The sequence below is a fragment of the Mycteria americana genome, chromosome 14 (assembly GCF_035582795.1).
Source record: "Mycteria americana isolate JAX WOST 10 ecotype Jacksonville Zoo and Gardens chromosome 14, USCA_MyAme_1.0, whole genome shotgun sequence".
Taxonomy (NCBI): domain Eukaryota; kingdom Metazoa; phylum Chordata; class Aves; order Ciconiiformes; family Ciconiidae; genus Mycteria; species Mycteria americana.
Window position 1 is genome coordinate 17,025,416 of NC_134378.1, and position 27,959 is coordinate 17,053,374.

Sequence of the window (27,959 nt, forward strand, 5' to 3'; positions counted from 1 at the left end):
TACGCCACTCAGTAGCTAGACGCCCCCCTCTACTGCGCCTGCGCACTCGGGGGTCTCCTGGATGTCTGTGGCGCTGGGCATTCTGGGAATTGTAGTCCACTCGCCTCCCTCGCACCGCCCCCGCAGCGTCGCGAGAACTACGTTTCCCAGAATGCCGTGCGAGGGATGGCGCCGGCGGCCGGTGCCGACGGGGAGGGGTGAGGCGCTGTGTGACGGGAGGTGTCTCCGGTACTTGGTGAGGGGCTGCGAGCTTCGGGCTCTGTTCTCCGCCTTCCGCGCTCTGGGGGATGGGCAAGAGCCGCGGCGGGGGCCGGCAGGGCATGGCTGGGCTTGGGGCGGGCCTGCGAGGGGGATCTGATGGGGGAAATGGCGGTGAGGGTCGGTTTCCCCCCTCTCCCCTGTCAAGCCGTGGCAGGGGAAGGAGCGGGGGCGGTCTCCCGGATCTAGGGGGAGCGGGCCGGTAGTTGGGCACGCCTAGGATCACTTGCCGGCCCGAAAAGGGGGGACTTGTCCGCAGCCTGCGGCCTCGATGCCTTCCCGGGGGACGGCGTGAGGCGTCGCCTCTTGCAGAGCTGGAGGTGAGGGGTCCTGGCGGGTTCCTGTGGGGGTAAAGCCCCTGCGCCCTGAGGTGCCCTGCCCTCACCTTGATTGCCCCAGCCTGAGAAATCCCTTACTTCTGGTCTGGAACACTTTTTTTTTTTTTTTTTTTTTTTCCTTTCGGCAACGTTGTTTGACTTCAAAGTGATTATTTATCTGCGCACCTGCTCAAATACAGTTGCTTCTCAAAGTCTTTGCCTTGAGGTTCCCTTTGTCTGTATTTAAACAGAAGAGTTGTTGCAATGTTCTGTGAGTCAGCTGTAGCACTTGGTACCAATACTTCCTGCATCTTAGCAAATCTTCTTGGCCTTGTTTGTGCAAATCCAACAACAAAAAAAGTGTGGGCTTCTGCGGGTGTTGGTGTCGCTTTGTCTGATTCTTAGTCTTGTGCTTTTGGCTCGTTAACTTACCTATCTTGTCTTCGTGGCATTGTAAGATGACGAAAAAGTTGTATGGTGGATACCATAACAGAAGGCTGTTGCTGGATAAGGCTTAAATTAAGACAAGTAGGGGGTTTTATGCGCCTTTAAGATATGGTGTGCTCAGTTCGACCATTAAAGATCCCATGATACTGTTACATGGATTGGGAACAAGGAGGGGAGGACTGATATGTACATTCTTGCTCAGAATACCCATTCTGTGTATTTGTATGAAAGCGGCTTCATTTTCTGTGGGTCTTACGTGTGCCGCAAAGGACGTTCAAGCTCTTCTTGAGCTCTCCTTTAAGTTCCAAAGCAGACAGGGTAGTTTTCAAATGAGGGTTGAGTTTGCAGTGGATGCTGGGCGCTGCGTGCAGAAACAGAGGTTAAGCTCTTTGGAAGATAATCCCTCACTTGTATGCATTTGAAAATTTGATCTTGGGCTATTTGCATGATCTCTCTTAGATCTGTGATTTGTCCTGGGATTGCCTAAATATGAGAGTTACTGATAAAAGAATAGCGTCATTTATTTATCTGGTGTTAGGAAAAACTTGCATTGTGGAATGAGAGACTTTTGGAATGACCTGTTTGTTAATGATTTCCTGGTACTTGTTGCAGGAGCAGGATGTATACTCTGCTGTCTGGACTCTATAAATACATGTTCCAGAGGGATGAGTACTGCATCTTGATCCTTGGTTTGGACAATGCTGGTAAAACCGTAAGTGCTGTTTATTACCAATTGCGTGGAGGGCACACGCAATTCTGAACATCCTCCAAAGATAAAACTTCCAACAGACAGATCAATCTTTCTTTGGCTGTATTGTGAGTTATTTTAGTGATATCACACCAAAGAATCAATTTTTCCCCCTTACTTAAATTTAACATAAGCTTTCAGGGATGTAGCTGAGGCTTTGGTAATCCTGTAATCACCTGTGATCCCCTCTTTCCTTGCTAAAATAGGGAACAAGAATGGTTTGTTCCAAGGCTAGGTAGGGCAGTATCTGTTGAAGTAGGATTCTGCAGAAATTAAAAGGCAGGTTTGGGTTAGGATTACCCTGGCCAGTAAAATATTTGAGAGTAAATACTTTTTCTTGTTTCTTTTCAGACCTTCCTTGAACAAACTAAAACTCGATTTAACAAGAACTACAAAGGGATGAGTTTGTCCAAAATCACAACCACTGTAGGCCTAAACAGTAAGTAAATCTGTCTGAATTTTTTTCAGCTTTCCTGCACAATTAGACAACAGCTGGTTCTTGTGTGAAATATTTAAGAATTGGCAAGGGCAGAATCGTTCCTGGAAGCAGAGATCATATCTCCCAACTCCCCGTGTCTTTTTGTAAGAGAATAAAATAGGCTTACTTAGCTTACAAGGGAAAAACCCTGAAGTCTTAACAAACCAAGTATCCCATTTCAGTGTTATGCTCAGAGGTTAAGCTAAATTTCACTGGAGTTCATTCGTTGGCCTGATTCTGATATTATTTGCACTGATACGACTCTCTCTGATATTAGTGGTCACTCTTTGCAAAGGTATTGTTCTGTTGTTGAAAGTAGCCACTGTATGTGGTTTGTTCCTCTAGAAGACTGTTCTACCCCAGATTTCTTAGCGCGGTGTGCGGGTGTTTGTGCTTTAGAGAACACCTTTAGTTTTCATTGGATTGTTTTTTCTTCTTTCCCTCTAGTTGGTACTATTGATGTTGGCAAAACTCGGCTAATGTTCTGGGATCTTGGTGGACAGGAGGAGCTACAGTCTCTTTGGGACAAGGTTGGAGATGTTTGTGGTTTTTTTTCTTCTAGAAATATTTTTGTCTCTTTTAGAACTGAAGCAGTATGGTCATTTAGTAATCATACAGGCTTATTGGTAACCTTAGTATTTAGCATCAAAACTTGTCCAGAGATTCAACTATATCTGTGCAAGATGAGCGACGATAACGCTTAATATTTGCATTATTGTTCACAGACAGCAATTACCAACCTATACCTGAGGGTTGTGCCAGTAGAGATAAGCTTTTTGGGGGGACAGATAAGCTTTTTCACCTGTTGTATTCCGTAGGCCTGCAAACAGAACAGGCAACACATTCTGTGTGCCACCATTCTCCTCTCCAGATGTGTACTGTGGGAACAGCTGGCTCTGATCTCTTCCATGTGTATCAAAATTTTAAAATTTAAAAATTTTTTAAAAATCAGGAAGAGGAACAAATGGTCCTAGCGGATAGATGCGCTAATATCTGTGTTATCCTTTCAGTATTATGCTGAATCTCATGGAGTGATCTATGTTATTGACTCCACTGATGAGGAGAGGCTCTCGGAATCTAAAAGAGCTTTTGGTGAGTACATCGTGTTTTACCTGTACTGTGATTTCATGATGTATTGTGGCACAGTTCTCTCATTACTGTCACGTCTGTTCCTATGTGCTTGAAGTAAGCTGTGTGGCCCGTTGATGACACATCTGTAGTGCTTTAGCACTTTGTTGTTGTTGAAGTCTGTCTTGTCTGTAACACAGGACTTGCTTTTGTTGCCTATAATGGCCTTGAATCTCTTTTTGTGCTTATGCTAATGATTTTGGAATTTTTATGCCTTATTCTATATTTATCACCTCATTAATTCTCAATAACATGCTTGTTGATAAAAATTAAGTTTGGAGTTTGATCTGGAAAAAATTCTGTGAAGAAAATAGACCTGAAAGGTTGTATCAAATGGAACTGTAATGCAAGAAGGAGCCTCTCGCTTCATCCCTATGTCCAGATAGTCTGTGTCAGGCATTTGCACAACTTTGTCTTCAAGAACTGGCTAAACCTCTGTTTCTGTGTTTTATAGAGAAGATGATTACCAGTGAAGCTCTGGAAGGGGTTCCCATTCTGGTGTTAGCTAACAAGCAGGATGTAGAGGTAAGATTATTGCAGGTTTACTTCTTAAGTGAGCAAATAAGCCTTGGAAAGGTGAGCTCTGTGTTCATGTTAAATTTGTTTCACGTTCCTGGACTGATGCTATGGTGCTTTCCTGCTGCTGGAAATAATTGTTTTGAATTTAGTTTTAATTTTTTCCTTTCTCCTCCAACCCTTTTCCAGTGGCATAAGTGAGCTTACTACAGGCTCATCCATCTCAGCTCTTTTGAACTTTTTATGTACACAGAACAGAGTATGTAGCTATGGTGGGTCTTTCTTGTACCGTGACTTGGTATCTTGATACTGTTTTTTCCTGTTTATTCAGTAAAAAAAAATGTTTAGTGCACTTTGTTTATGCTGTTCTCCTATAACCTGGGAACAGCACAACAAATGTATGTGAAGCAGTATCATCCTTTTCCCATAACCAGATAAGATCTGTTCAATGAAACGTTCTAGAGCATTCCACCAGTGACAGCAGTGAACGGCAAGGAATACTTTTTCTTGATAGTATAATTTGAATTCTTTCTAGCACATCCAGAACTGAAAAACTCTTGTTTTGTATTTGACAAGTTAGTGGGCACTACAGTGTGACTGTTTAGGTGATGCATCCAGGGCAGTCCTCATCTCCCCTGGCGCGGAAAAAGGGGAAGAGAGTGCCTAAAGTGGTCGTGGTATTTTTCATGTTTTCCTCCGCCTTTCCGTGCCTTGTACCTGGAATTCCAGTACTGCAGTTCGAGTGATTAATCTCTAGATGGAGCCAGAGACTTTCAGTAGAATTTGGAGTACCAGCCCTGGCAGCTGTGGTCAGTATCTCTTTCAAAGTATGCTAATACTTCTCAGCATCTTCCCCTGGACTTTACACCTATCTCAGTGAATGCACTTGTGGGAAATACTTGAGACTTACATAGAAATCACTTTGCCTTTAAAGGAGGATTTGGTTACACTTCATATGTACAACGCAACAGATTTTTTTGGATGATCATAAGATTATCTAGTCATAGAAAGAAAAGAACTGTAGTTCCACTTAAAAGACAGTGTGCGATTGAGACAGGACTCCTGATTTATGGTCCTGACTTTGCTGTGATCTCTAGTATGCGGGGAAATTGACTCTTTTCTGTGTGGGAACCAGAATATTAACTCTCGTATTTCCATGCAACACTACAGCTTTACAGCAGGGAGCAGTCTGCACTCTTGCCTGTTGAGCATTAAACTATATGCAGTAACCTGGAAAGCTGTTCCAGTTTTCCTTATGGCTGTATATACGTATTTTGTTGTGGGCATACTGCAAAAGCCAGCTCTTCTGGCACCCTAGCGAGACTAAAGAAAAATGATTGAACAAGTGGACTTCTTTATATGACTAGACAGAGTTATTTGGAACAGGCTCTCAAGATAAAAACTATGAATGACTCCTTGCCCCTTCCGGCGGGTCCAAGACCAGCCCACAGATTCAGTGCCTTTATGCAGCCGTAGAACTGTGACAAGAGATGAGCAAAACTGTACCGACTAGAGGTATGCCTATTTTTAAGAAATACCTAAATTGTATATTTAGGGGTCTATTCCTAGAGTATAATCTTGGATATGGACACAGAGCAGAGAGACATCAGTGCGATTAATAAAACATTAAAGAGACTATAGCTTATTTTTCAGTAATTATTCAGGCTCCCTTAAGCAAGGTTTAGAAAACTGGTCTGTTTCTCTTCCACTGATTTAGCAGAATTGAAGATGTCTGGAAGAAAATTGAACATTACAGGACTATAATTGGTAGAGATTTTTCTGCTCTGGATCCCCAGACATATAATTGTAGTGGGGAATTGTCACCAGCATCCCTCTGTTCTTAACATGGATCATGATATGGGAGGATAAGTGGTATCTTAACCTTGCTGGTATATGTGGATGAGAGAATTCATGATGATACATCTTTAAAGGCCAGCAGAAGACTTGTGTTGAAATATATCAGAAGTCCTATGCCTGACTAGGGTTGGTTTTTTTTAAAGTTTACATTCCTTACAATAATGTAACAAAAGTTCTGACTCAATGCCTGGAATGCCTGAAATTGCATAAAGTGTAAGAATTTTTTTGCCCTGATGCTAAATTCCTTGTAGAAAAGAATTCCGCTGTTAATAGGCACCACTACCCTAGGGTAAATTGCATCCACTCAGCACTGCCAAGCATGAGTGGTGTTTGGCCGTATCAGGAGGTGAAATACAGTCATAGACTGCAAAATACCAATTCTAATATCGTGACAATATTGTATATGATTTTTTTTGTACCAGGAGAATGCTCTGTGTTTAGCAGGGGCTTCAAAACTGGATCATTTTGTAATGAATTAAAAGACTGGGTCAAATGTGTGTTGTGGGAGGGAGTTTGTTTTGGTTTGGTTTTTAAAGGAACTATTGCTTCGTAGGGGAATTAAATGTCTAATATATAATAATTCATGTGGACTTCCTTTCAAGTCAGAATGCCACTTTTGAAAATATTAGGCAGTTTTGCTTACATACTGCTTACTGCAGAAAAAGCTGCAAAATAAGAATTTATATTTGCCGTTTTGATGTGAATGCAGCTGTTTAGAGGTTTATAAAAGCTATATATTTCTGAGCTGTACAATGAACTGTTAAATGTGAGGATAGAATGGCTCATTTTGCAACACTGTTAAAAATACTGGAAAAACTGAGCTGAGAAAATAGCATATGAAAATAATCGGGTGTTGTGTGGTGTCTTTGGGAGGGAGTTTTGCCTTCCTAATCTTAAAATAAATTTTGGAAATTTAATTTGTAATCTCCAGAATGTTGGAAAGCCTCCTCGTGTTTTTGGAAAATGCGAGGAGTCATGGTGAGCAGCAGCATATATTTGACGACTCATAGTGTTATCTATTTTCCACACTGTTGTTAGAAAATAGGCCTTCTGCATGACGGCCATTCTAATTTCCAACTTAAGAAATAGCACAGCTTCCCTGTAAAAATAGTTTTAATTTAAATAAGCTTGTTTTAATTTAAACGAGCTTAAGTTTTAATTTAAAATAAGCTTGTAAAAAAAGATAGCACAGAGCATAGGTCAGGTTGGTTAGACTTTTTATTAAATAGTTTTATTTAGGCTGTCCACATTTCTGTTGTTTGTATTTTAGTTCCGTTCTGCCGATCGATTACTCTTGAGATGGCTGAAGAGTCTATACTTCGGGTTTTATCCTGATATGAGGCTAAGCAGCAGCATTGTCTTTCCTGCAGTGGATTTGGCAAATGGATAAAGACTCTACAGTGCAACCTTTTTTGCCTAAAACGGCCACTCATGCTTTTCTGCAGGTGACTCCAGAAATGGAGCCTTGCTGTTTGATACCTTTCTAGGTGTACCATTCCTGAGTCTTAATTTGGGTAATGCTGTTCTGAACCCTTCATAAAAGGAATTTGGTTGTGCAGGCAGGTCAGTCCTGGCTAGACTATGCCTTGAAGAGCCTTCGTGCAAAGATGGTTTACAGTGCATTCTTTTGGGGAAGTTGAGATAGAAATAGGATTTGTCAAGTTGGCTGAGTTTGCTCTGAAATGTATGGTAGATAACATCACTCCAGAAAGGTCACCTATGGATTTTGTTACACTGTTTATGTGATCACAGATCCAGCTTCCCTAGTTTGCTCTCGGTTTATGTCGTTTCAGTTGAGGAACAACACGCGTCTGTAAACAAATATTTTGTAATGTTGATAGGGAGGTGGAAAACAGGGGAACTTAGAAGCTGCAGCTGACATTTTCTGCCAAGCACAAGAAGTTCAAATGCTCCTAGTTGAAGTGATGGATAATCTGCCTCATCCTCTGCTGTAAGCCAAGATTTCCAGTTCATGGCTTCCCCTTGAACACGAAAACAAGGCTTCTCTGAATTGATAGTTCAGTGGTGCTATCCCCTCTGCAGTGTTACTGTACTTCCTTCCAAGGGGAAAAAGACATTCCTCAAAACAGGTGTAGTGTTGTGATGCAGTGACATCCTGCTATAAACAATGCAAATGGTGCAAAGTCTCCTCAGAAGCAAAACTCTTTCTGATGCAGATTTTTATGGAGAGCAATGGCTGGACAGCTTTGTGGAAGTTAGAGTAGGCCATGATTATACCAGAGGGTGAGAAGGGGAGGTGATTATAATGGATTAAGCTGGGGGAAAAAATGGCCACAGCAGTTGTAAGCTGCACTGGGAAAAGTGGACTTCTCAAAGGGCTCAAAGATGGACAGGGTGAAGGAGGTGGATTCTCTGTGCCGCTGGATATGTGCAGGTGTACTGGTCTGCTGGTGGGTTTTGGGAAGGCCATTGCCTGGTTGCTTTGCACAGGCCTGTGCAAGTAGAAATAAAGGACAGCATGCCTATGCTCTTCACTGTTATTTCCTACCTTGAACACTTTCTCTCAGATTTATTTTAAAGAGATTTAACATGTATCATTATTCAGAAAAGAAGAAATTAATTATACTATGATATTAAACTGTGATAAGCTTAAAGTCTATTTCAAGAAACATTCACTCAGTTTCAGCTGCCTTGGGATTTGACCTTCTTGCTGCCAAGTCTTATTTACTGAAAAAAAGTAACAACATGAAAAATAGCTCAAATTACTGACATGCAGCTCATCTTCCTTCCCAGTTGTTGGGTAATTGACTTGTCTAGAGCTTTGACTTAAATCCAGAGGCAGCTGGACCTGCCTTTCTTATTTGGCAGTGAACGTCGTACCAGAACTAAAGTAGCATCTTTTACAAACTTGTAGAGAATGGTTGTTTGGTAGTACTCTTGCCCTCCAGACCTACTGATATGAATTCCAGCTCCCAAGTCCAGTCTGACTCTCTCTAAAGTTAGTATTTGATTTTTTTTTTTAAATTCATTTAACGATTTATCCTGTGGATGACAGCTCATCTTTATGAATTGCACGTTTTTCATTTGGCAGAAATCCTGAGGTAAGTTGTTAGGTCTTTGGTGCAATGAAGTAAGTAACATTTTGGGATACAGTTTCCAGCTCATTGATTGAAACTGCAAGTCTGAAATGCAACTTAGGTCATAAGAAAGTACAGTCATCAAAAGTTGCACAACTCATGGATTCTAGGCCCTTCACAGTGGAAGATCACAAGTCTGGATTCAAGGGCACTGGGTGAATTGGGTGTCATTAAACTCCTTCCAAGCCATTTCTTAAGAACCCTTCTTATTTGTAAGCACTGAAACCTGCTTATTTGACACATGGTCATCCCCACAGTAGTTTCCTGTATTTAATTTCTCCAGAACCAGTATTTTGCAAAATGTATAGCTGGTATCATTAATTTCCATCTTTCTGCTAAGTTAAGGCCCAGACTTGTAGAAGACTGAATTCCTGTTTGCACGTTGTCTGTTCTTTCAAAGTGTCCATCCACTTGGACTAATCCTCAAGACCCACAGGGGTCCGATTTGGCATTTGAGTAAACACTTGCCCAAAACATGTATTTGAGTGTCATTGAGGGTCCAAAATGTCTTTGCAGAGAGACGAGGAAAGCTGGGCTCGTGGCCAGCTGAAGTGCTTAAATGGCTTGTCCAAGGCTTCTGAGGAAAAAGTGAGCACTGAGATCAGAAAAGGATTTAAAGGCTGGTGATTTTTCTTGTACCTACTTGCTGTGTTCAGGGAGGAAGATGCAAGTCTAGACTTCAGTAGGCAGGTTTGCTTTTGTGGTGTTTGTAACTCCAATAAATAAAAAATAGAATTTTTGTTGTATGTAACTCCAAAGAATAAAAAATCTGTGGTGACACTGTGATTTATGTCAGGTAAGTAATCCACTGGTTTATTGCGGGATTTATGCGTTTGTGTATTTTAGAACCACTTCCCAGCAATCTCCTAGCAGCCTTGCAGAAGTGCAAGACCTGATGGTGATCAAGAACAAAGTGACATCAGGCATCGGAAGATGTGCTGCATTTAGTGCTGTCAGCATTTTCTCCTGCATGCAAAATGCAAACAAACAAATCCAGAGCAGCTATGCCTTTAAGGTCCAAGAATGTGCTGAGAACTTAGGAAAAATCACATCCAAGCCATTTTCTGAGAGTGCGCATGTAGGGAGACACGATCCAGGCCATTGGCAAAGAGTCAGCTACAGGAACTGACTTGTCTGGGATTGTAGCAGGTACACTGTTTCAAAAGGCTTTGTAAATAGATGCGCTCTTACAGTGTTCTGGTAGACAGAACTTGTGTGTGATGGTTGGGGCAGGAGTATCCCAGGGGTGTGCAGGCTGTGCTCGTTTTCATGACTATTTGCTTAGAAGTGTACATCTTGAAGATCAGGGCAGTGTGTGTATACTGTCTGAAAATAGCATTCTCTTTGGTGAAAAAAGAATATGTTCATTTTTTTTGGAACATAAAGAAGTGAATTTGCTGTGTTAGTGGGTGAGGGATTTAACCTAACAGCATTGTGCCATCCTGACTGAAGCAGAACCGTGGATGTGGTAGGATTCATTTTGGAAGAAGGTCACCATCTCTTGTAGCATAGAAAGCAAGCTCTTCTTTGGTTTCCCTTGCAGACTTGTCTGTCAATACCTGACATCAAGACAGCATTTAGTGACTGCATTAACAAAATTGGGAAGAGAGACTGCCTGACACAAGCCTGCTCTGCTCTTACGGGGTAAGTATGAGAATAGATGGTGTTTTGGTTAACTGAACAGCTGCAGGGCGTCACACAAGCAGAGCAGTACGATAGGATTTAATAACCCCTGAAAGGGAGCTGTGCTTCCTTCCCAGCAATGACAGATACTTGTTTGTGAACCTTGGACTTGCACCAGGTCAGTAACTTCATCTGTAAATCATGCCTATGAAACACAATGAAAATGTCTTACTGGCTGAGAGCAGTGGGACTTGGAGACATATGAAGCTGTTGATTCTTGTCCGTTATCATCCCTTCTCTGTACACAATAATCTTTGCGGTCGTTGGTTTGCTGTAGCTCCTGGCTTTTATGTAGGAAGTCAGTTGAAAATATAGCTGTTTATGATGCTGCCAGAGAAATGAGTGGTGTTCCATTGTTGGTGGAGTAATTATGCTCTTGCTTTCATATTTTTTGGTATGCAGATGGGCTTTGTTGTGTAGATAATATAACAATCTCCAAGAGTGTTCTTACACTGGGGATGCCTGTGGTTTAAGATGCGACAACTAGGACAGACCAAAGTTTGAGAGACTGTGATTCTTCTTCAGGCCTACACAGCTGCACACCACACAGCTGCATGCTGACCAGCCCACGAGATTCTGTATATCTTAGCATCACTATTGCACATGGAGTCTTGCAATACTTTGGTTATGCTTTCAGTTCTTTGCGTGAAAAGTGCTATTTGGCATAAGTGAAAAGTACTGTTCCAGATGGCTAGAAATACTCCTGTCTTAATTACTGCCTGCACTGAATGCAGAGCTTTGAGATTTCTTCTTTTTTTTTAATCTAGCAAGAAAGCTGTATTATTATACAAGCTACTGCAGAGGATAAGAAAAGCTTCTCAAACCATGAGAAAACCACTCAAAAATCTCTGTTGTCTGCATTGCTAAGAAACAAATGCCATTAAGCACATGAATGACCACAAGAACAATGGTTAAGCACTGACTGGAAGAGAAGTATTAGATAATAATCTTATGAAATGCAGCCTTTTCAATTGTTGTGGGTTTTGTACAAACACTTCTAGTTTTGATCTGTGTGGAATTTCCTTTCAAAATTTCAGTTTGAGTTTGCACTAAAAAAAAAAAAAAAATTGTGGAAGTCCTGGCTGGGAAGCTGTGCAGAGCAGTGAGTTGGTGATTTGCTTGGCAGCCCCAGCACAGATGATTACAGAAAGTTGGAGCCAGGAGCGGAAGATCTGATACAACTAGCCTGAGGTTTGTAGCAAAATAGCTTAAACCAGCTGGCTGTCAAGTGGTTTGGTGCTTGTTCATCCCAAGGTTTCCACAGAGTTGATGACTAACTAAATTGGATGTAGACTTGTACAGACACCAGGAAAATAAAGAATGGAGTTTACATACTGAGTTAAACGAAATCAGATCCCCATTGTTTGCGTGTATGAGAAACTAACATAGTAATGCTAATAAATAACTGCAGGACAAAACCCTTCACTTGCTCTTGTAAGGGCTCCATTAGGGACTACATGAGCCATGTTTTTGTTCTTGGTAGTTTTTTTGTTTGTTTGTTTTTTTAAGTCTTGTCTACTTATCTTATTCCCTTAGCAAAGGAGTGAACGAGGGAATTGAATGGATGGTGAAGTGCGTGGTGAGGAATATTCACCGGCCCCCAAGAAAGAAGGACATCACGTAAGAAATTCCATGTCAGCCAAGGAACGGACAGTCTTTTTCCACACAGTTTTGTGTTCTCTTTAAAGAAGGTGGTCCACTGGATTCCTATTACACCTGACTCTTTCCTAAGTTTGGAGACAAACATTCTCTTTCTGTGTCTGAAACACTTGAGCAAAGGATTCCAACTGGGTGGGGGGCGGGAATCTCTTACTTAAGTATTAAGTTGTTGGCCTGAGAGCATAGATCAAGTGGTAATCTACACATTGTTGCAGATGCAAAGGACTTGATTTTCTACTGTATTACTTCGTGATTCTTGATTTCTTAGTCTAACAGGCTAGAGGCCAGTGACATGAAGGAACTCCTGAAGGAACTGTGTAGGTGAATATGAAAGGGGAGGGGGAGCCTGGGGAATGGCTGTCCCTCCTAACTGAGAAGATACCTTGCTGCTCCAGCCCTATGGTTACTATAGGTGGTGTTACTGGCCCTTTTATGCTGCTGTTTGTATAATGAGAGAGACAGTGTTGATTATAACTCAATTTTCAGTCAGCATGTTGATTCGTAACTCTTACCTGTGGTAAATGCAGGTATGGAAGCCAGCAACTGCACAATGGTGCACTGTTTAAAATGGGTATTCTTAATAGGACATGAACTCCAAAAGCACTGCCTTGCTTTGACTGCCAGTCTCTCTGTTGTGCGTTCTCTTTAATTGTAAGAATAATTGGCGTCTTCTGTAACTGGAACAAATTGAGGCTCTCTCTGTGATCTTTCTAGGCCAAAAGCTGAACCTCTAGGCAGGGAGAAATCAGTAAGCAATAAAGCTTCCTACTTCTTTGAACTTCTCTTGCTGAAACAACTGATGTTCGGAAATAGTGGTACTTAGCCCTCTAGTTTTTTGAAATGCAAGAAAGAAAAGAAAGGCAGCTCTTGAAGTCAAATAGTGCTCGCTTCTTATGTAGCCTACTCAGCTAGTAATTCTGCTGACGTATCACTAACATTTCTCCAAATACCTCTTTTTACATGTATTTTACAGTGGTTTGGCAGTGAGTGTTGCTTTTCACGTTTTAGTTACTCCTGGCACTGGTGCTGTTTGCTGATGTAACTAAGGGGACATTATTCAAGCTCTATTTGAGCAAGTTAGACAGTAGCATTTGTTTGAAGATGTGTTATTTGGCATCTGTCATAGAACTTTCTGCTAAATTTTCTGCATGCAACTCATTGCAGATTTTTTTAATGAGAGAACATAATTCATTCCCTCACATTTGAGTCAAAGCATGAGGGCAGCTGGACTATGTCATTAAGCACATGAAGTTAGTGGAAATAATTGCATACTGGAGAGCAGAATCTTACTTCTCAGTAACGCTAGGATAGGATAAGGCTAGGCGAACTGTCAGATAAGATATCAAATCCCTTTCAATTACTTGCTGTTGTTAGAACACGTGGTATAACAGAGTACCTGAGTTTGAATTTGAATGGTGCCAATGTCCATGCCGTATCGCAGAAGAATTAAACCAGGTAGATCTACCTGAGACACCAGAGATTTCATTAGGCTCCTTCAGACCTAGTGACGCATCTCAGGTTTCTTATGCACTCTGTGAATGTAGAGGATCCCTTGAAGATCACTCACCTACTGTAAGAAGTGGCAGTTTCTCTAGGTGCTGCACGTGATGCAGGGCTGAGAGTTTCAAGTGTACGAAAGTATTGGATACCCAGTGGCCATTGATTATAAGGGAAATCTCTCTCACTTGGCCATCTCTGAAAGCCTGAGTATTTTCAAGCTATCTCTGTGGTCCTGGCTCTTGTTTTGGTTGGCAGGGTTGGTGCTAACAATTAAACTGAAGATGCAAAATAGTGACTGGTGGACGAAAGTGCCTTGCTGAGAGACAAAACATGTTAGTCGAGTAACTTGAAATGTCTGTTTAATAGGACACCAGGGGTTTTCCAAGCTTTCCACATACTCTTCTCAGATCTCTTCCTCTCCCTATTCCCTAGGAGACCAGGGAGGAAAAACAGTTTTGAGCTCGAGGCCATAGCTGTTCTCACATGTTTCTAGACACAAAGACTGCTTTATGGCACATATCAGCAGGAGGTCTTAAAGCAAATGTTTTGACTTCAGAATTCCAAGTTCTCAAGAGTGGGAGAGTCTTTCACCCAGAAAGATGCATCAGCTGCGATACATAAGTATGAGCATGCTCTGATATCCACAAAAAATAAGGGAGGATCTCTGAAACTGGCAGTGAAAGGTTCAATACCATTCAGAGTTAGCTTCTAGAACAGTACCAGCAGTTACAGTTGATGGGACATGCAGATATAGCTGCTTGGCTCCCAAAGCCTGTTTTAGGAAAGAGCTTCGCAGTCAGGTTTTTCCACCATTACAGATAAATGCACCTACCTGATACTGTTGAAAGATTTCCTGAGTGCTGCAGAAGCTCAGCAGGTAAACAGTCAAGCCAGCTGTTGAATTGCTTTGGTGTGTCCTCCATGCTGCAGCATGACTGCAATGAAGGGATTCAGCTGACAGATGCAAGATAAAGATCTCACTGTGCAAGCACAACCTGGACTTGGATCTTGCTGATTGTGTACCATGTGCAGTTACTTTACGTGAAGCACAAAGACAATGGAGTGCTGCTGTCAGCCGGGGGTTTTGGTTGCATCTGCTGTATGTTGTCATAAATGGCTACACAAGGGCACTGATGACTTCCTCCTTTGGTTGGTTTTATTGCAGCTTCAGTCTCTATAAGCAGGTCTATTCTGCTAATGATGCAGACCAATGGAATAGGACCAAATTGACATGGAAAAGCATTCTGAAAAGGGTTGGTAGTCAATGCATAAGCTCTGCTAAAAAAAAAATCCCACTGGGATAGTCTAAGATGATATGCTGGTAGCTGATAACTATTTTGTATTTTGATCAGTCATTGAATCAATAACTTCATCATATTTTACACTTGTGCTTTATTTAAGTCCCTACAGGAAGCACCGACTTTTATTTAAAATGCTTTTGCATTGCAAGTGACCCCCCTGCAAGACCTCCAACCAAAGCAAGGACGTTTCTGAGTAGTTCAAATGTAATCAGTTTTTCAGATTTTTGATGCATTTGAGATGGACCTGTTTTGCCCGTGCCTGTTTACAGCAATTTATTTCTCTGAAGAGCTGCTTTATCTTTCCAAGGTGAAACAGATTCATCATCTGCACTTAGTAATCACTTTTTCCTTTAGCATGCTTTACACTGAGATAAAGCTAAGTGTCTAATGGTCATGGTAGTTATTCTACTTGCTTTATTTGAACATTGACAGAAGATTAACTTTCTCTCACCTGGCTGGAATTTTCCTGCTATGCAAACATTTATTAGCTGTTACAAGCGGGATGCAAGAGCATTCCTTAAAAAAACCCCACAAAAACTACTTCTAATGCTTTTGGATACTGCATGAATCACAGTGCTGTCCACATGGTGGCAATTTCATCTTCATCTGGAACTATGGAAAGACACAGAATAACTGAGTTAAGCACTTTTTGCTGGTACTACCTAATCCAGTCCCATCCTCGTGCAAGGCAACAGCGACGTGTTAGCCTTGCTGCAATGGCCTGATAGTCTGCTTCTCAGTGATGCTGATGTCAGACCTTACCCACTCACCATGACATCCCATCCCACAGAATCAGGGAAAATACCAGGACAAATCAGACACAGCTTTGTGCCGAGTCCAACATCTTACTTAAGGCTCTGGCCAGTACCATCTGTTTCAGAGCAAGGTGAAGAATCAAGCAGAAGGCATGTATGGGGTATATGCCCCCAGCCATTCTTCCTCCTCTCTGCTAAACTGAAATCAGCCTATAATAAAGAAGTGGACTTAATATCCTTTCCAGTGCTGTAGGGTTATTTTACTCCTAATCGAGCTATTTTTAGTCTCCCCTTCTTTATGATCCTACTTCTGTACTGCTGACACATCCTATAACATCATTTGTACACCAACATGTCCAGCACATCCATCAGTTTATTTAAGGTAAGGATCTGCCTTTACACATTACAGATAGCAATCTCAAGCAAAAGGGCACTTTACTGCAAGTCTGGAAGTTTGCTTCTCCTCAGTGATGATGTTTTAGCTGGGCATGAGACTGTTGGGTTAGTCATGGTTTCCAGAAGTGCGTGCTGATGAATAACTATGAGGTACCATTGTGGGTTTGGAAAATGTAAGGTTACAGCAGTCCTCAGCTAAAAACCTGGATTAAAGTTACTTGAAGGTTTCTGAATTGATTTAGGCATTTCATTATTTTTTGAAACAGTATCCTGGGACTTCTCTGTTGGCAAGTGGCAAGAGAGAGAACTTCTAGAGGGATCTGCTAAGAAAGGCCAAGAGCGGTACTGTCACTGGTCTTGACCATTAGCCCTTTAAATTAAAAAAACCTGATGAATGTAGATGGTAACTGACTGGCAGCCACAGACAGCAGTGTCCACACATAAAGGAAAGTGGGTTCTGCCTCTGCTTGCAGCTCTGCTTATGCTCCTCAGCTTTTACCAAAAGAAGCACCGCAGACTGAATTTGCCTTCAGTCTTGGGACCGTTTTCAGAGACTGAAAGAAATTACTCCCAAGTGTTTGTTTGTCTATAGGTTTTCCAAAAGCAATTTGGATAATCAAGAAAAACAGGCTGAACTGACCCTGCCACGCAGACAGGTTATAGACAGGATGCCCAGACGTGGCAGGGCATCCTGCCACTGATGCCCTCTCAAAAATCCCTTTTGGCACAGTTTTCTATTAAAATTTGGCTCGAATCTATCTCCAGGGACATAAGAAGCAGGGGAGGTGTGGGAAGAACCTTTGCCTTCTGCTCAGCTCTGATCAGGACAAAGGATGCCAGACAAACTAGAGCAGGTGCTTTTTCACACTGGAATTTTATACAAGTTGGAAATCCCACATGAAACATTCCTGGTGTATTACACACATTATTTTGTTTGCCAGACCTGAGGCATTTCCTCCAGCGTTGCCCTTTGGTTTTGTTTCTTGTGCTTCTGAAATCCCTTAAAGAGTTGTTTTTGTGCTCCTCTGGTAAAACTGGCTTTCATGACAACTACTGGGGGCTTTCCGTTAGTTTCTCTATGCACACTTAGGCTTTTTTATATCCAAAACCACAAGGATATAGTGCCTGCTGTCATACAACATCTGCACAACTTAAATCTGATCACAAGCCTTCACCCGTGACACTCATTACCTCGGAAGGGAGTGCTGATTAAGTTTTCTGATGAAAGAAAGAAACAAACTGGGACTAAAAGCAGTCAGAGCCTCATGTAGGAAAATGGCTGAGGACTGGTGCAGAAAGCTTGGACAGCACAGTATGCAACATCACTGGGGAGAAAAATGACCTCAATTTCTTCCATAAACCAGGTGCTCGTCAAGTGGAAACAAGAAGAGGCGGAACATCTACAGTGAATTATCAGTTGTGGAATTCTGTCTGACAGTTATTTTTGAACACATAAAATCACTTTCTGGAGGCAGGAATCTCCTCATTCCTTCTCAGTTGTATTGTCTCCTTAAAGCTGAAGGCTGCTCATTCCAAACGAGTTTCCAAATTTCTATTTTGTTAGCAGTGTCCTCTGTTGAATACCACATTCCCCACATCCTTTTCTGAGGATGTCTTTGCAGCAGTCTCACCTTTTCCACAATCATGTTGTCACATGCTATCAAAAGTAGTGAAGATGAGACAGTAGATCTATTTGCTTAGGAACTCACAGGATGAAGCATCTTTTCCTTGAAATAAATTCCTTGCTGGACTTACTTACATGTAGTAATCTTAACTAACGCTACTAACTCATGAGTAATAACTTCTCTTGGTGCATGTCCATAGATGGTACTGTCTTTCTGCCATCCACAAATGCACTACTTGTGCAATTCCTCCATCCAGTCATCTCTTAACAGCAGCTCCCTGCCATTGTGGCCGTGACAGGGGCAAGCACACACCGTGGAGGACTCCAGTGCTTAAACCTGTGTTCCTCACAGCCAGAATCACCTGCTGCCAGCTCTGCCTGGGAAGTGAAGCGCAAGGGAGCGGCTCCACACGGCTGTTGCACTCACTGCTGCTCTGCTAGGGCATTGCCCAGCAGTGGGGGATGCAGCTGCCGGCGTACAACAAGCACAGCATTATTTAGTAAAAGCTTCATCATTTGAAGGGCACATCCTTCAGCTGAGTGGATGTCATGCTAAACGTTTGGAGGAACCAATTCAAATCTCTGAGCCAGCGCAGCCTTAAGACATCTGTATCCAGTATATACCATAAGCACTGCGCTGAAGATAGATAAACTAAATTCACTGTGAAATTACGTGCTTTCCTGAAACAAAAACCTACAGAGTTGTTTCTGTTGTGTTCCTACTTGTGTTCCAGTTCAATTCATAGCCAGGAACTCCTGCTACTTCTCAGAAGTCAAATAACCTGATCCAATCTCATCTGTAGATTTTGTTTAGCAATTTTTTTTTTGAGTCACGCTCCCACAGAAAAAAAACAGGGGGTTCTATAAGACAGTCATGAAGAGGAATAAGGAATTTGTTGTTCCCAGAAACTGGTATTACAAATAGCACCTCCTCACTGCCTGCCCCTTTAATCAGTAACAGTGGAATGAATACACAGGCAGTCCCTGCATTTCACTCTGAGATTTTGCTGGGTGTCCCCGTTTTGTGGCTGAAGGCCACTTCTCGTTCAGATGTGCTTTTCTATCAGGGGAACAAAATAACCTGTGAGATACCAAGGGTTATCCTGCCCTGTTGAAAGATTTGGTTCCTTGACACAAACAAGGCTTATTTTTACATGAGATATTTGCAATTATGCATAATACCCACCTATATTGAACACCACGCTTTTAACAGAAGATCTTTGCCCTGGAGATGAAAGCAGTGGGAGCAAAGGCAGCTGGCCACCTGTGGAAGGGGGGAAGGACAACTAACTGAATCAAAAGCAACTGATCCCACACAGCCCCATCCTCTGCAAGGATTAAGCTCTCCCAAGTCTGCACCCACATCCTCAGTGTGGTGGAAATTTTGACAGCTCATCTCCATGCCACGAGAAGAGGCAGGATCACAGGATAGGCTACGCCACTGTGAAAGACCTAGTAAATGCCCCATGAGTACAGCTGTTGTACCAAAGGGCAGAGGACCTCTGTAAACAAGAGGTGCTGAATCACGGGCGAGGTTGTTCCTGCGTGACGTCCTGTCAGCACATGGCACACGCAACTGGGTGAAAGAAGAACTTGGTTTTGGTCTTGCCGGAGCTGATGTCTTCTTTCAGGTTCAGAGTCATGAAGTGGGGAAATGTACACTCCTATTCTTATCTTCCAAGTTTCCTAACTAAAGAGTCCTTGTCTTAACTTCTGGGAAGACTGAGAGATGTCCAATAAATCACCTACCAAGCTCCAGTATCACAGAAGAAAGTACAGAGACAGGAATAGAAACCAGCATCAGGGAATCTGTATGATTTGACTGAGGTTGAACAAGCACATTGGAGCATGTCCCTGAAGACGGATCTGAACTCTCCAAACCTTTATCTAGTCCCTTACACTTCATCGTCGGAAATGCCCTTAAGTCCACATGCCTGAGACAGCAGCAGCACCCAGACTACCCAGTGCACATCCTCGCTGAGCTCATGTTCTCATAGCAGTCGCTGGGAAAGTTGTCATTCCCTGCACTTCCATAGAAAAATGATGAAGTCTCCCGGCTCCACTCCCCTGTGTTACAGCTAAGTCACAGCACAGCTGGAGCTCAGCTATGTTCAGAGCAGCTGGGAAAGCCCCAAACCGAGCACGGGATGCTGCTGGCACCTGGTGCGTTGGATGCCTGGTGCTCTTCCTGGGTGTGCGGTGATAAGGGACACCACATGCAACAACCGGGACCTTGATTCTCCCCCACATACGTACAGCACTACGAGGTCTCTGATTTCCAATAGTGCTTAGTCATTTAGACACAGCAGGCTGCTCTAGCCCTCTCCCTAAACATTGTGTAAGATGGAAAATGCCATTGTTTTCAAAGGGTAAGCATAGAGTTGCTTTAGGAAGACTACTGTTTTATGATGACCCAGATAATAATACATAAAGTGCTTGCAGTTCTAAACAGTGAGGGTGTTGTGTAAGGATATTAATAGCTGTAGTCGTTCCAAGCTTCCTGACCATGTTTCCCAGAAAACTGACGTAAGCTAAAGGGCATCAGAAGTTTTACTAATATATGCTATTTTTATTCAAGCTAAAAGGAGGCAGTGCCCAGACCTGAGCATTATAGGCTAAGTATCTTGGGAGCAAAACAATGGCTGAACAAATAGAAGAAGTGTTTCAGATGTGACCCTGTTCGCTGGACAAATTCCTGTAAGTGACCTTTTAAGCCTCAGGCAAAAGCAAGCTTTTCTGTAAAGGACAACTGTCCTCCCAACACTTGCTTGAAAGCAAACGCTGGAAATAAGTGAAAACTACAGTGTTGTGCTCTGTAACTGCCACAAGAAACTTTTTGTTTAAAAAGACAATTTCATGCTAGTTATGCTTTAGGTCCCGTTTTAACTATTGAGTCAGTGCTACAGCACTGTCTGAACAAGCCTGCTGGGTACTAAATATTCCCTGGGTACTAATGAATCTGCTTAGGGAGATCATGGATGAAAGGTCCTTTCACCTCGCCTTACTCAGCAGCAGGCAGCAATAATTTGCTTTTTTGGAACATGCTTACTGCAAAGACCTCTGAAGACCTTCAAAGCATGGAACCTAGAAAGCTCATCACATTTTACAAGGGGGAAAGAAGGGGCTTTTGGGGACCAATGCAGGCAGCTGGGCAGCGAGGGAAGGGGCAGGGGGGAGCGACCCCCAGCCCGCACTGTGCCCCGAGGCCAGACGCGGCTCTGAAGCAGGGACCCTTCAGCAACACTTGTAGGGTCATCAGGCTGCCAAAGTGTTTGAGCTTCTCTAATAGGAATACTATTGACAAACCAAACTGTTTCCTTTTCATTAATGGTTTTCATTGAGGTTTTCATTAAAAGGATTTATCAGGCAGATTCCGGTTTTGGTCGACACGAGGCAAAAATTCTCATTTCATTAAAAGAAATATGAGGAAGAGTGATTAGGAGGCAGAGTTTCACCCAGCTCTGGCCAGGTGCAGATCAATGGTTATGAGCCACGCTCAGCCCGAGAGCACCTGGTCCATCTCCTCCCCTGGTGTGCCGAACCAACACCAACCTGCCGCCGGGCTGCCTGGTCCTGACCTCTCGGTTCCCTGCGTCTGACCGGCCCAGGCTGGGAACGGGTCGTGTCGGCCGTGCGTCCTCTCGTTTGCTCTTTGAGACATCCCGCTCTCAGGAAGCTCCTTGAACACAGAACGGAACAGAAATTATAAACTGAGGAGGGGAAGAAACAGGGGCAGGGGAATGAGGAGCGAGACCCCATGTGAAAAAAGCACTTCCCAGGTCCCACACGTGTGACGGAGGCTGGTGGTACCAGAGCCCAGCCGTGGGGCTCTGGGTGCTGCGAGACGAGACCTGCCACAGGCAGAGCAGGCTGACCTCGATGCCTTGGTGCAGCCAGCATGCTCGCCGGTGACATGGAGCAGGTCAGTGGACCTCGACAACCGTTTTCTGTAAAAACAGGGATGCAACTTCTCCTTCTCCTGGGTGTTTTGAGACTTCACCTCCTGAAAGCCATGGGAGGCTCAGACAGAAACAAATGTGTACGAAGACCTCCTGCAGCAAAGGAGGACTGGAAAATAATAGCGGTGTAAGCAAAAACCAGTGCTGCATCGCAGCAGGTCTGGGTCCGGCCCAGCAGCATCACCAGTGCCGCGATACCAGGTGGGCTTCATGGCAATGGCTTTGTCCCGAGCATCACGGCACCCGATTCCCTGCCTGTGTCAGGGGTCCTCTTTCAGGTCACGTCCTTGGCACCCCAGTTCAGGTACCCCCAAACTGAGCACAGGTTGGTTTGCCCTGCACCCTTCAGCTATCTCTCCGCTCCTGCTCTTGGACACAGCCAACTTCCTCAGTCTCACCTCTGCTTCCTCAGCATGGCTGGCACTCTCCACCTGCAGCACTGGTACCGGAGGAGCTCGGTCCCATCACTGGGTCACTGCAGAAATAACACACGCAGCAGTGAGGGACGAGTCTCAGCAGGGAAAGCCTGGGCATGCAACACAGGAGATTACAATCAGAGGAGAAAAACCTACAATCAGGAGAAAAAAAAAGATGCATGCTTCAAACGAAGATAAAATTGGCACCTCTTTGGAATAGCGATGGGCTAATTCAAACAAGTTTGGTGTGTGTTAGCACTCCCTGAGTCCTCTCCCACAGTGCCTGGAGGGCTCAGCCCACCACGAGCCATGGAGCACTGTGGGAGGGCAGGGGCGAAGAACCACCTCTAGCGAAATGAGAACAGGAAATCTGCAGGCAGAAGAGTGAACTTACCTGTCTTGTGACTACGTTGCAAACCTAGGGCCCAGGGGTAGCTGGAGTCTGTTTTGACAAGCAGGATTATGAGTCTGCACTGGCGACATTCCCTCTGCATACCTTGAAAAATCCCCCCCTCAGTTTCCTCTAGCAATCTCAGCTCTCCTTGTTTGCGACGTTGAGGTGTGAGCCAGCCAGATGTGACCTCACTAGAAAAACTCCCACTGCCTCCTTAAACTAACATTAATCATTCACCTAACCCTGTTTCGAACCCTCCAGCCCTGGACCAGCGCATGCACTATTCTCGTTGCATTGAAGTGTAACGTGTCTGAACCGCTCTCGCAACGAGCAAGTCAGCTCCTGCCGATGGCAGTTTCGTGGGTTTGGGGAACCGCTGCCACCCTGAGTCATTGCCACACCTGGCTGCAGCGAGAGGCATCGGAGTCAGCCCGTGGCACAAACGTAACACGCGGCCACGCCTCAGCAATTTAAATAAAGTAGTGGGTTTGTGATTTTTCTTTTTTCCTGTTTTAACAGCATAGGGTGATAGGGAAGCCCGACTCAGAGAGAGAACAGTGTGGGCTTGGGCTTTTTATGTTGTGCTCATAGCATTTGGGAAAAATTATCTTCTGTGTGCTAAATAACTGAGTCATCCCCGGGAGAGAGGTACATCCACATTTAAATGTTACCATGTACTTGTCCTTAGCCACAGCTTATAAGGAAAGCAGTCATTTAAATTATCAGGAAGAAGCTCACACTGCCGATTGTTCCTCTTCTCTCTCCGGGCCGTGGAAACTTCAGTGAAAACCAAGAGGGGTTTTTATCCTCTTAAGTTATTTCATCTTTTCAACTAATTAAACTTACGATCAATCTGAGGTTGGTCTGTGACCGCCTGCCGTGGCCTGGGTGCGAGGCGGTGGGAGCGGAGCAGGGGAGGCTGGCAGGGAGAGCTGTGGTCAGCACTGCATGGTGCTTATGCAGGCTTTCCCAGCAAAGCCCGTTTCCTGTAAACCAAGCAAGACTCACATGCTGGGGTGTTTGGATGCTGTTATAAAGGTCAATATTTACCAGAAAGATTCCCCTGCTGTCACATTATCTGTGAGCCCACGCGAGGACAAACTTTGCTGTGCAGAAATTCCAACTAACTTGGCACGAGGGGACCTGGGTTGGGGGGACATTGTGGACTACGGCAGCAGGGAGACCTGTGGAGAGGTCTGGCACTGCCGATAAACTGCCTGCAAATGGTACCGGTGCCCAAAGTGTCACCTGCCAGGAAAGCTGCCAAAGGGACTCTCCAACCTGCCTGCGCTGGGTTGTAAGACACCAACACCCCAACGCACACCGAGCCACCACCGGGTCAAAACCACCTCGGCAGAGCAAGACAAAACAACACGCGGGTGCTCACGAGACATCCTGGAAGAGCAAGTCACGCTGGTAGCACCGAGCTGGGGAGCTGCCGGATGGCGCAGGGCATCACCTGCCTTCCCCAGACCCTCGGTCCTGGTTGCACTGGTGACGGCTGGGGGAGGCTGGCAGTGCAGAGCTCATCTGACACAGGCTGGGCAATCCCCAGTTATGTCACCATCCTCTCCTCCTCCGGCGACCTGAGGTCTGTGGCCCCCACTGCAATCTGGCATGGCACATGGGTGACAGACGCCCATCATCTCCCCTCCAAGGAGGGGTTGGACGTGGTTGACCCATGCTCAGTGCTGGGAGTCATCCCAGCAAGGCATCGCTTCTCAGGAGGATGGGAAGGAGCCGGGCAGCTCTCCTCACCCTTGCACCGTCTACACGTGGGGATGTTTGACCCCTCGGAGTCACAGCGGTGGGACCTAAACTCTTGCAAACCTCTTGGTGGGAGCAAGCCTACAAAAGCAGCTGCTGCGTTTGCTTTATCTGCATGGACAAAGGATCTGTGCAGACTGACATCCAGATGGGATGGACAGAGCACTCATGATGTCAAATAAAAACCATAAAACAAACAAACAAATACCTCAAACACCCCTCCTCTGCACTGGCATTCATCAGGAAAGATGTTTCCTGGGCTCTTATCCTGGGAGTCCAGGATAAGATAGATCCTGGGATCTATCTTATCGGGCGAGGACAATCCCAGCTGGGAGGACGTGTGCTGGGAGAAGCGGGGGATCCCTGCCCAGTCTGTGTTTATCAGCCGCTGGGCTCTGGAATCGCTCAGCGTGTTGACGTGGGGAAATGAGCACAGGACTGAGCGTGGCTGAAGCACAGCCGCTCTACTTTAGCCTCTGCCAGTGCCTGGTCAGCCCTGGACTCCCATGGAGCCCCCGGCCACATCACTGGTGAGCAGCCACAGCTCAGCCGGGAGCCCGGGGACCGGAGCTGGCTGCTTTCTGGCTGGCTGCGCAGCTGATGGGAGCCTCCAGCCCGCACCCCAGATTTGACCTTGCTGGTGAGAAGGGCAACAAGCTCCAAGGACAACACAAGGTGTCCCGAGACCCCGAACTCAGCCACAGTGCCCCATGGGCACTTCCATCTCAGGACTGAGGTCTTTTATCACAAAAAATACACAGAAAATGCACCTCTTTCTCTGGAAAAATCGCCCAGCTAAACCAGCATCCAAGAGAACAATTATCAGCTTCTTGCCAATACGCTCTTGCCAATACGCTCATTTTCCTTCCCTCCCCTCGACTCTCACAGTAAATACATATTTCAAGAAGACAGGAATGGTGTGGACAAAGAACGGGAGGCAGTTCCTGCACTAACAACCCTCCGTTCCTGTTCTCCTTTCGACCAAGGACACGGAATCCTTAGCGCTGAGTCAGGACTAACTGCAATGCAGCAGGATGGGAATCCCTTGAGGAGCCGCAGCCAACGCCGGAGGCTCTGGCTGCTCCAGCCTTCGACCCATCAGCGCTGGATGTCCTGCTTTGCACTCTGCCTCGGAGAAAAGCACTGCGCTGCAGCAGTACTTCGTTTCTCACAGTACTCCGATGGAAACCCTCCTCATCTCCTGCCCTAGCTGCTCTTGGACCGTGCCATCGGCACTTCGCTGCTGCCAAGGGACTTGGAATAAGTCATGCTTGGGGACTGAGCTGCAGCCCACTGGAATAAAGCAGCTCAGTAGGGCAGGGATTAGACGTGGTGATAACGGAGCATCGGAACGGGGGGTTATGGTCCCTTGTGCAGCCTCCTGTGTAGGATTTCAAGGCCAGGCCTGACAAAGCTGCGAGGGGATTGCCAGGATCAGTCCTGGCTCAACGCAGAGGTGCGAGCGAGGGGTCCCCTCTGCTGCTTTTCAGCCATTTGCTTCTCTTTGTCCCTGGCTGAACTGACCCAGGGCGATGTCAGGATCCCTGACCTGCTTCATCCCAGAGCCCAAAACCAGGGTGAGACGGTTGCAAGTCTGGGATTCCCAGTTGCAAGTCTGCAGAGCCAGGCAGGTGTGAGCAGACACCCAGGGACTCCGGAGCTCTGGAGCAGCCAGGAGCAGTGAAAAGGCAAGCGCTGGCCCCAGGATCAGCTCCATTCGTCCAGCCCACCGTGGATGAACAACTTGTCATTGCAGCAGGAAGAGCCCGGGACGTGTCTGTGGGCAGCAAGGGGAGGTTAAAATCCCCTCTTGTAATCAGTTATGTCAGCCTTCCTCGCACGGGGGAAGTGTGGGGGCACTTCCACATAGCACATGTTTCAGAGTGCTTTTGACAGCTTCTAGCTGGGGGAAAATATTCCTCTTTTGAACCACAAACTATTCCTGGCAACTACTCGGCTAAAAAGAGCTATAAAAAAAGCCAAACTCATTCAAGGCAGAAGATGTAGGCTCTGTGTCATCATTGCTACAGCCTGGAAAATGCCTGAGAGGGTCACCCTTGTTGACTTCCCTAAGTGACATCTGCAAGGCTTAAAAAAACCCGCCTGCAGTCAGCACAAATGCCCCAAGGCACAGCTCTTGGCTGACTAAGTGTCTCTTCACTCGCTGCAGTGTCCAGTCGGGTCCGGGGACAGACCTGGGGCTCAGGGTGACACGGTTGGGTTGACCCAAGAGACGCAAGCTTCACCCTGGCGGCAAATCCCAACCCAGACAGGCTACATCCCGCTCACATGCAGCCTTGCCACGTGGCTCGTGGAGGCTGGTTTTAGTGGGCTGTTGTGTCGTGTGGGTGGCTGATGTTGTGTGATCGTGGGGTGAAGCACATGCAAAAAGCGGGCGAGGGTAAGTGGAGTCAGAAGATGATGGTCTGGGACTCACAACACCACCTCTCTCCTCCAAATGAGACTAGAAAAGGACTCTGGTGACAGAGAATTGTATAATAAAATAACTTCTTTGCTTGCTTTCTTTAGGAAACATCTCTCACACATGGTATAAAAACAGGTAGTTTAGAAATAAATTTAAAGCTGGCAGTGCTGGTGACTTCAGGGGCATTCTACAGCCAGCGTGGGTCTCAGCAGTGAACTCCATTCTCAAAACAAAGAATGACAAACGCACGCAAGTGAATCCTCTGTGGGAAATACTGTTAAATAACTAAAAAAAAAACCCCAACAAAAGCAAAAACCACACAGTTTAAACCAAAGCAAAACCACACAATTTAAAACAAAGCCAAACAGTTGTCTAAAAGGGGGAGCTCGGTTCTTCCCCAGAAAAAATGACCCTGGCTGCATGTTTCTCTTCTGATAAAATATTGACCCTTGCTGAGTGCTGGAAAAATCAGCAGCCAGCACCCAGGGAGCTCCCAGGAGCTGCACCGGCCGCGGGTGCAGGGATGCTGGTGCCATCCCGAGGCAGCGATACAGCCCCACTCAGAGCAGGACCCACCGCAACTGCCGCAGCACGCTTCAACTCTGACCCATCACTCATCTCTACGCTGCGTTTCAAGTTAGGTTTGGAAAGATTAATAAATTAATGAAGCCACAGAAGGAAAAAAACCCAAAACAAAACAAAAACCACCCGAAAAGTTCAGTTCGTGTTCTCATTACAGGAGGAAGCGCTCGCGGACCTCCTCCTCGATGGAGTGCAGCTTGACAGCTCGCAGCGCGTCCAGCAGCTCCTCGGTGATGTCGTAGTGCCCGTCTTTCCAGCGGGTGAGGAAAGCCCTGAACTTCTCCTGGATGGCTGCCCTGGTCCCCAGCGACTGCTTCCTTGGCGAGTGCTCCAGGATTTGCTGCAGGCGCCTCAGCTTTCTGATGGAGATGTTCTGATACGCCACAAAGTCTATCATGGCTTGCTCACAGTCGTTGTCTCCTAGAGTTGGTGGGAGAAAAACGCCCGGAGCTTAAAGGGAAGGTGACCGTGGGACACCAGGAGAGCAGGTCACAGCCCTACCGAGCCTCTCTGTGGGACATCTGCCCAGAGAGGTGGTGGATGCCCAATCCCTGGGAACATTCAAGGTCAGGTTGGATGGGGCTCTGAGCAACCTGCTCTACTTGAAGATGTCCCTGCTCATTGCAGGGGGGTCGGACTAGATGACCTTGA

General features: G+C 45.2%; 2 protein-coding genes across 5 annotated transcripts in view; one reads left to right on the top strand and one right to left on the bottom strand.

The window, feature by feature from the left end:
• The window catches only part of ZGPAT (zinc finger CCCH-type and G-patch domain containing), a 42,923-nt gene that overhangs the window by 8,096 nt on the left and 6,868 nt on the right, over positions 1-27,959 (bottom strand). The window lies entirely within an intron of this gene.
• Positions 154-27,565, top strand: ARFRP1 (ARF related protein 1). Of its 4 annotated transcripts, none has more exons than XM_075517513.1 (9): positions 154-235; positions 1,635-1,734; positions 2,122-2,209; positions 2,696-2,778; positions 3,259-3,340; positions 3,831-3,901; positions 10,391-10,491; positions 12,067-12,150; positions 27,466-27,565. In XM_075517513.1, the coding sequence occupies exons 2-9, from the start codon at positions 1,642-1,644 to the stop codon at positions 27,548-27,550; spliced, it is 687 nt and encodes a 228-aa protein (XP_075373628.1). In that variant the 5' UTR covers positions 154-235; positions 1,635-1,641; the 3' UTR covers positions 27,551-27,565. The 4 variants fall into 4 exon arrangements, with proteins under 4 accessions (XP_075373628.1, XP_075373627.1, XP_075373629.1 ...); XM_075517512.1 differs by lacking the exon at positions 27,466-27,565 and adding an exon at positions 16,907-23,360; XM_075517514.1 differs by lacking the exon at positions 27,466-27,565 and adding an exon at positions 15,091-16,900.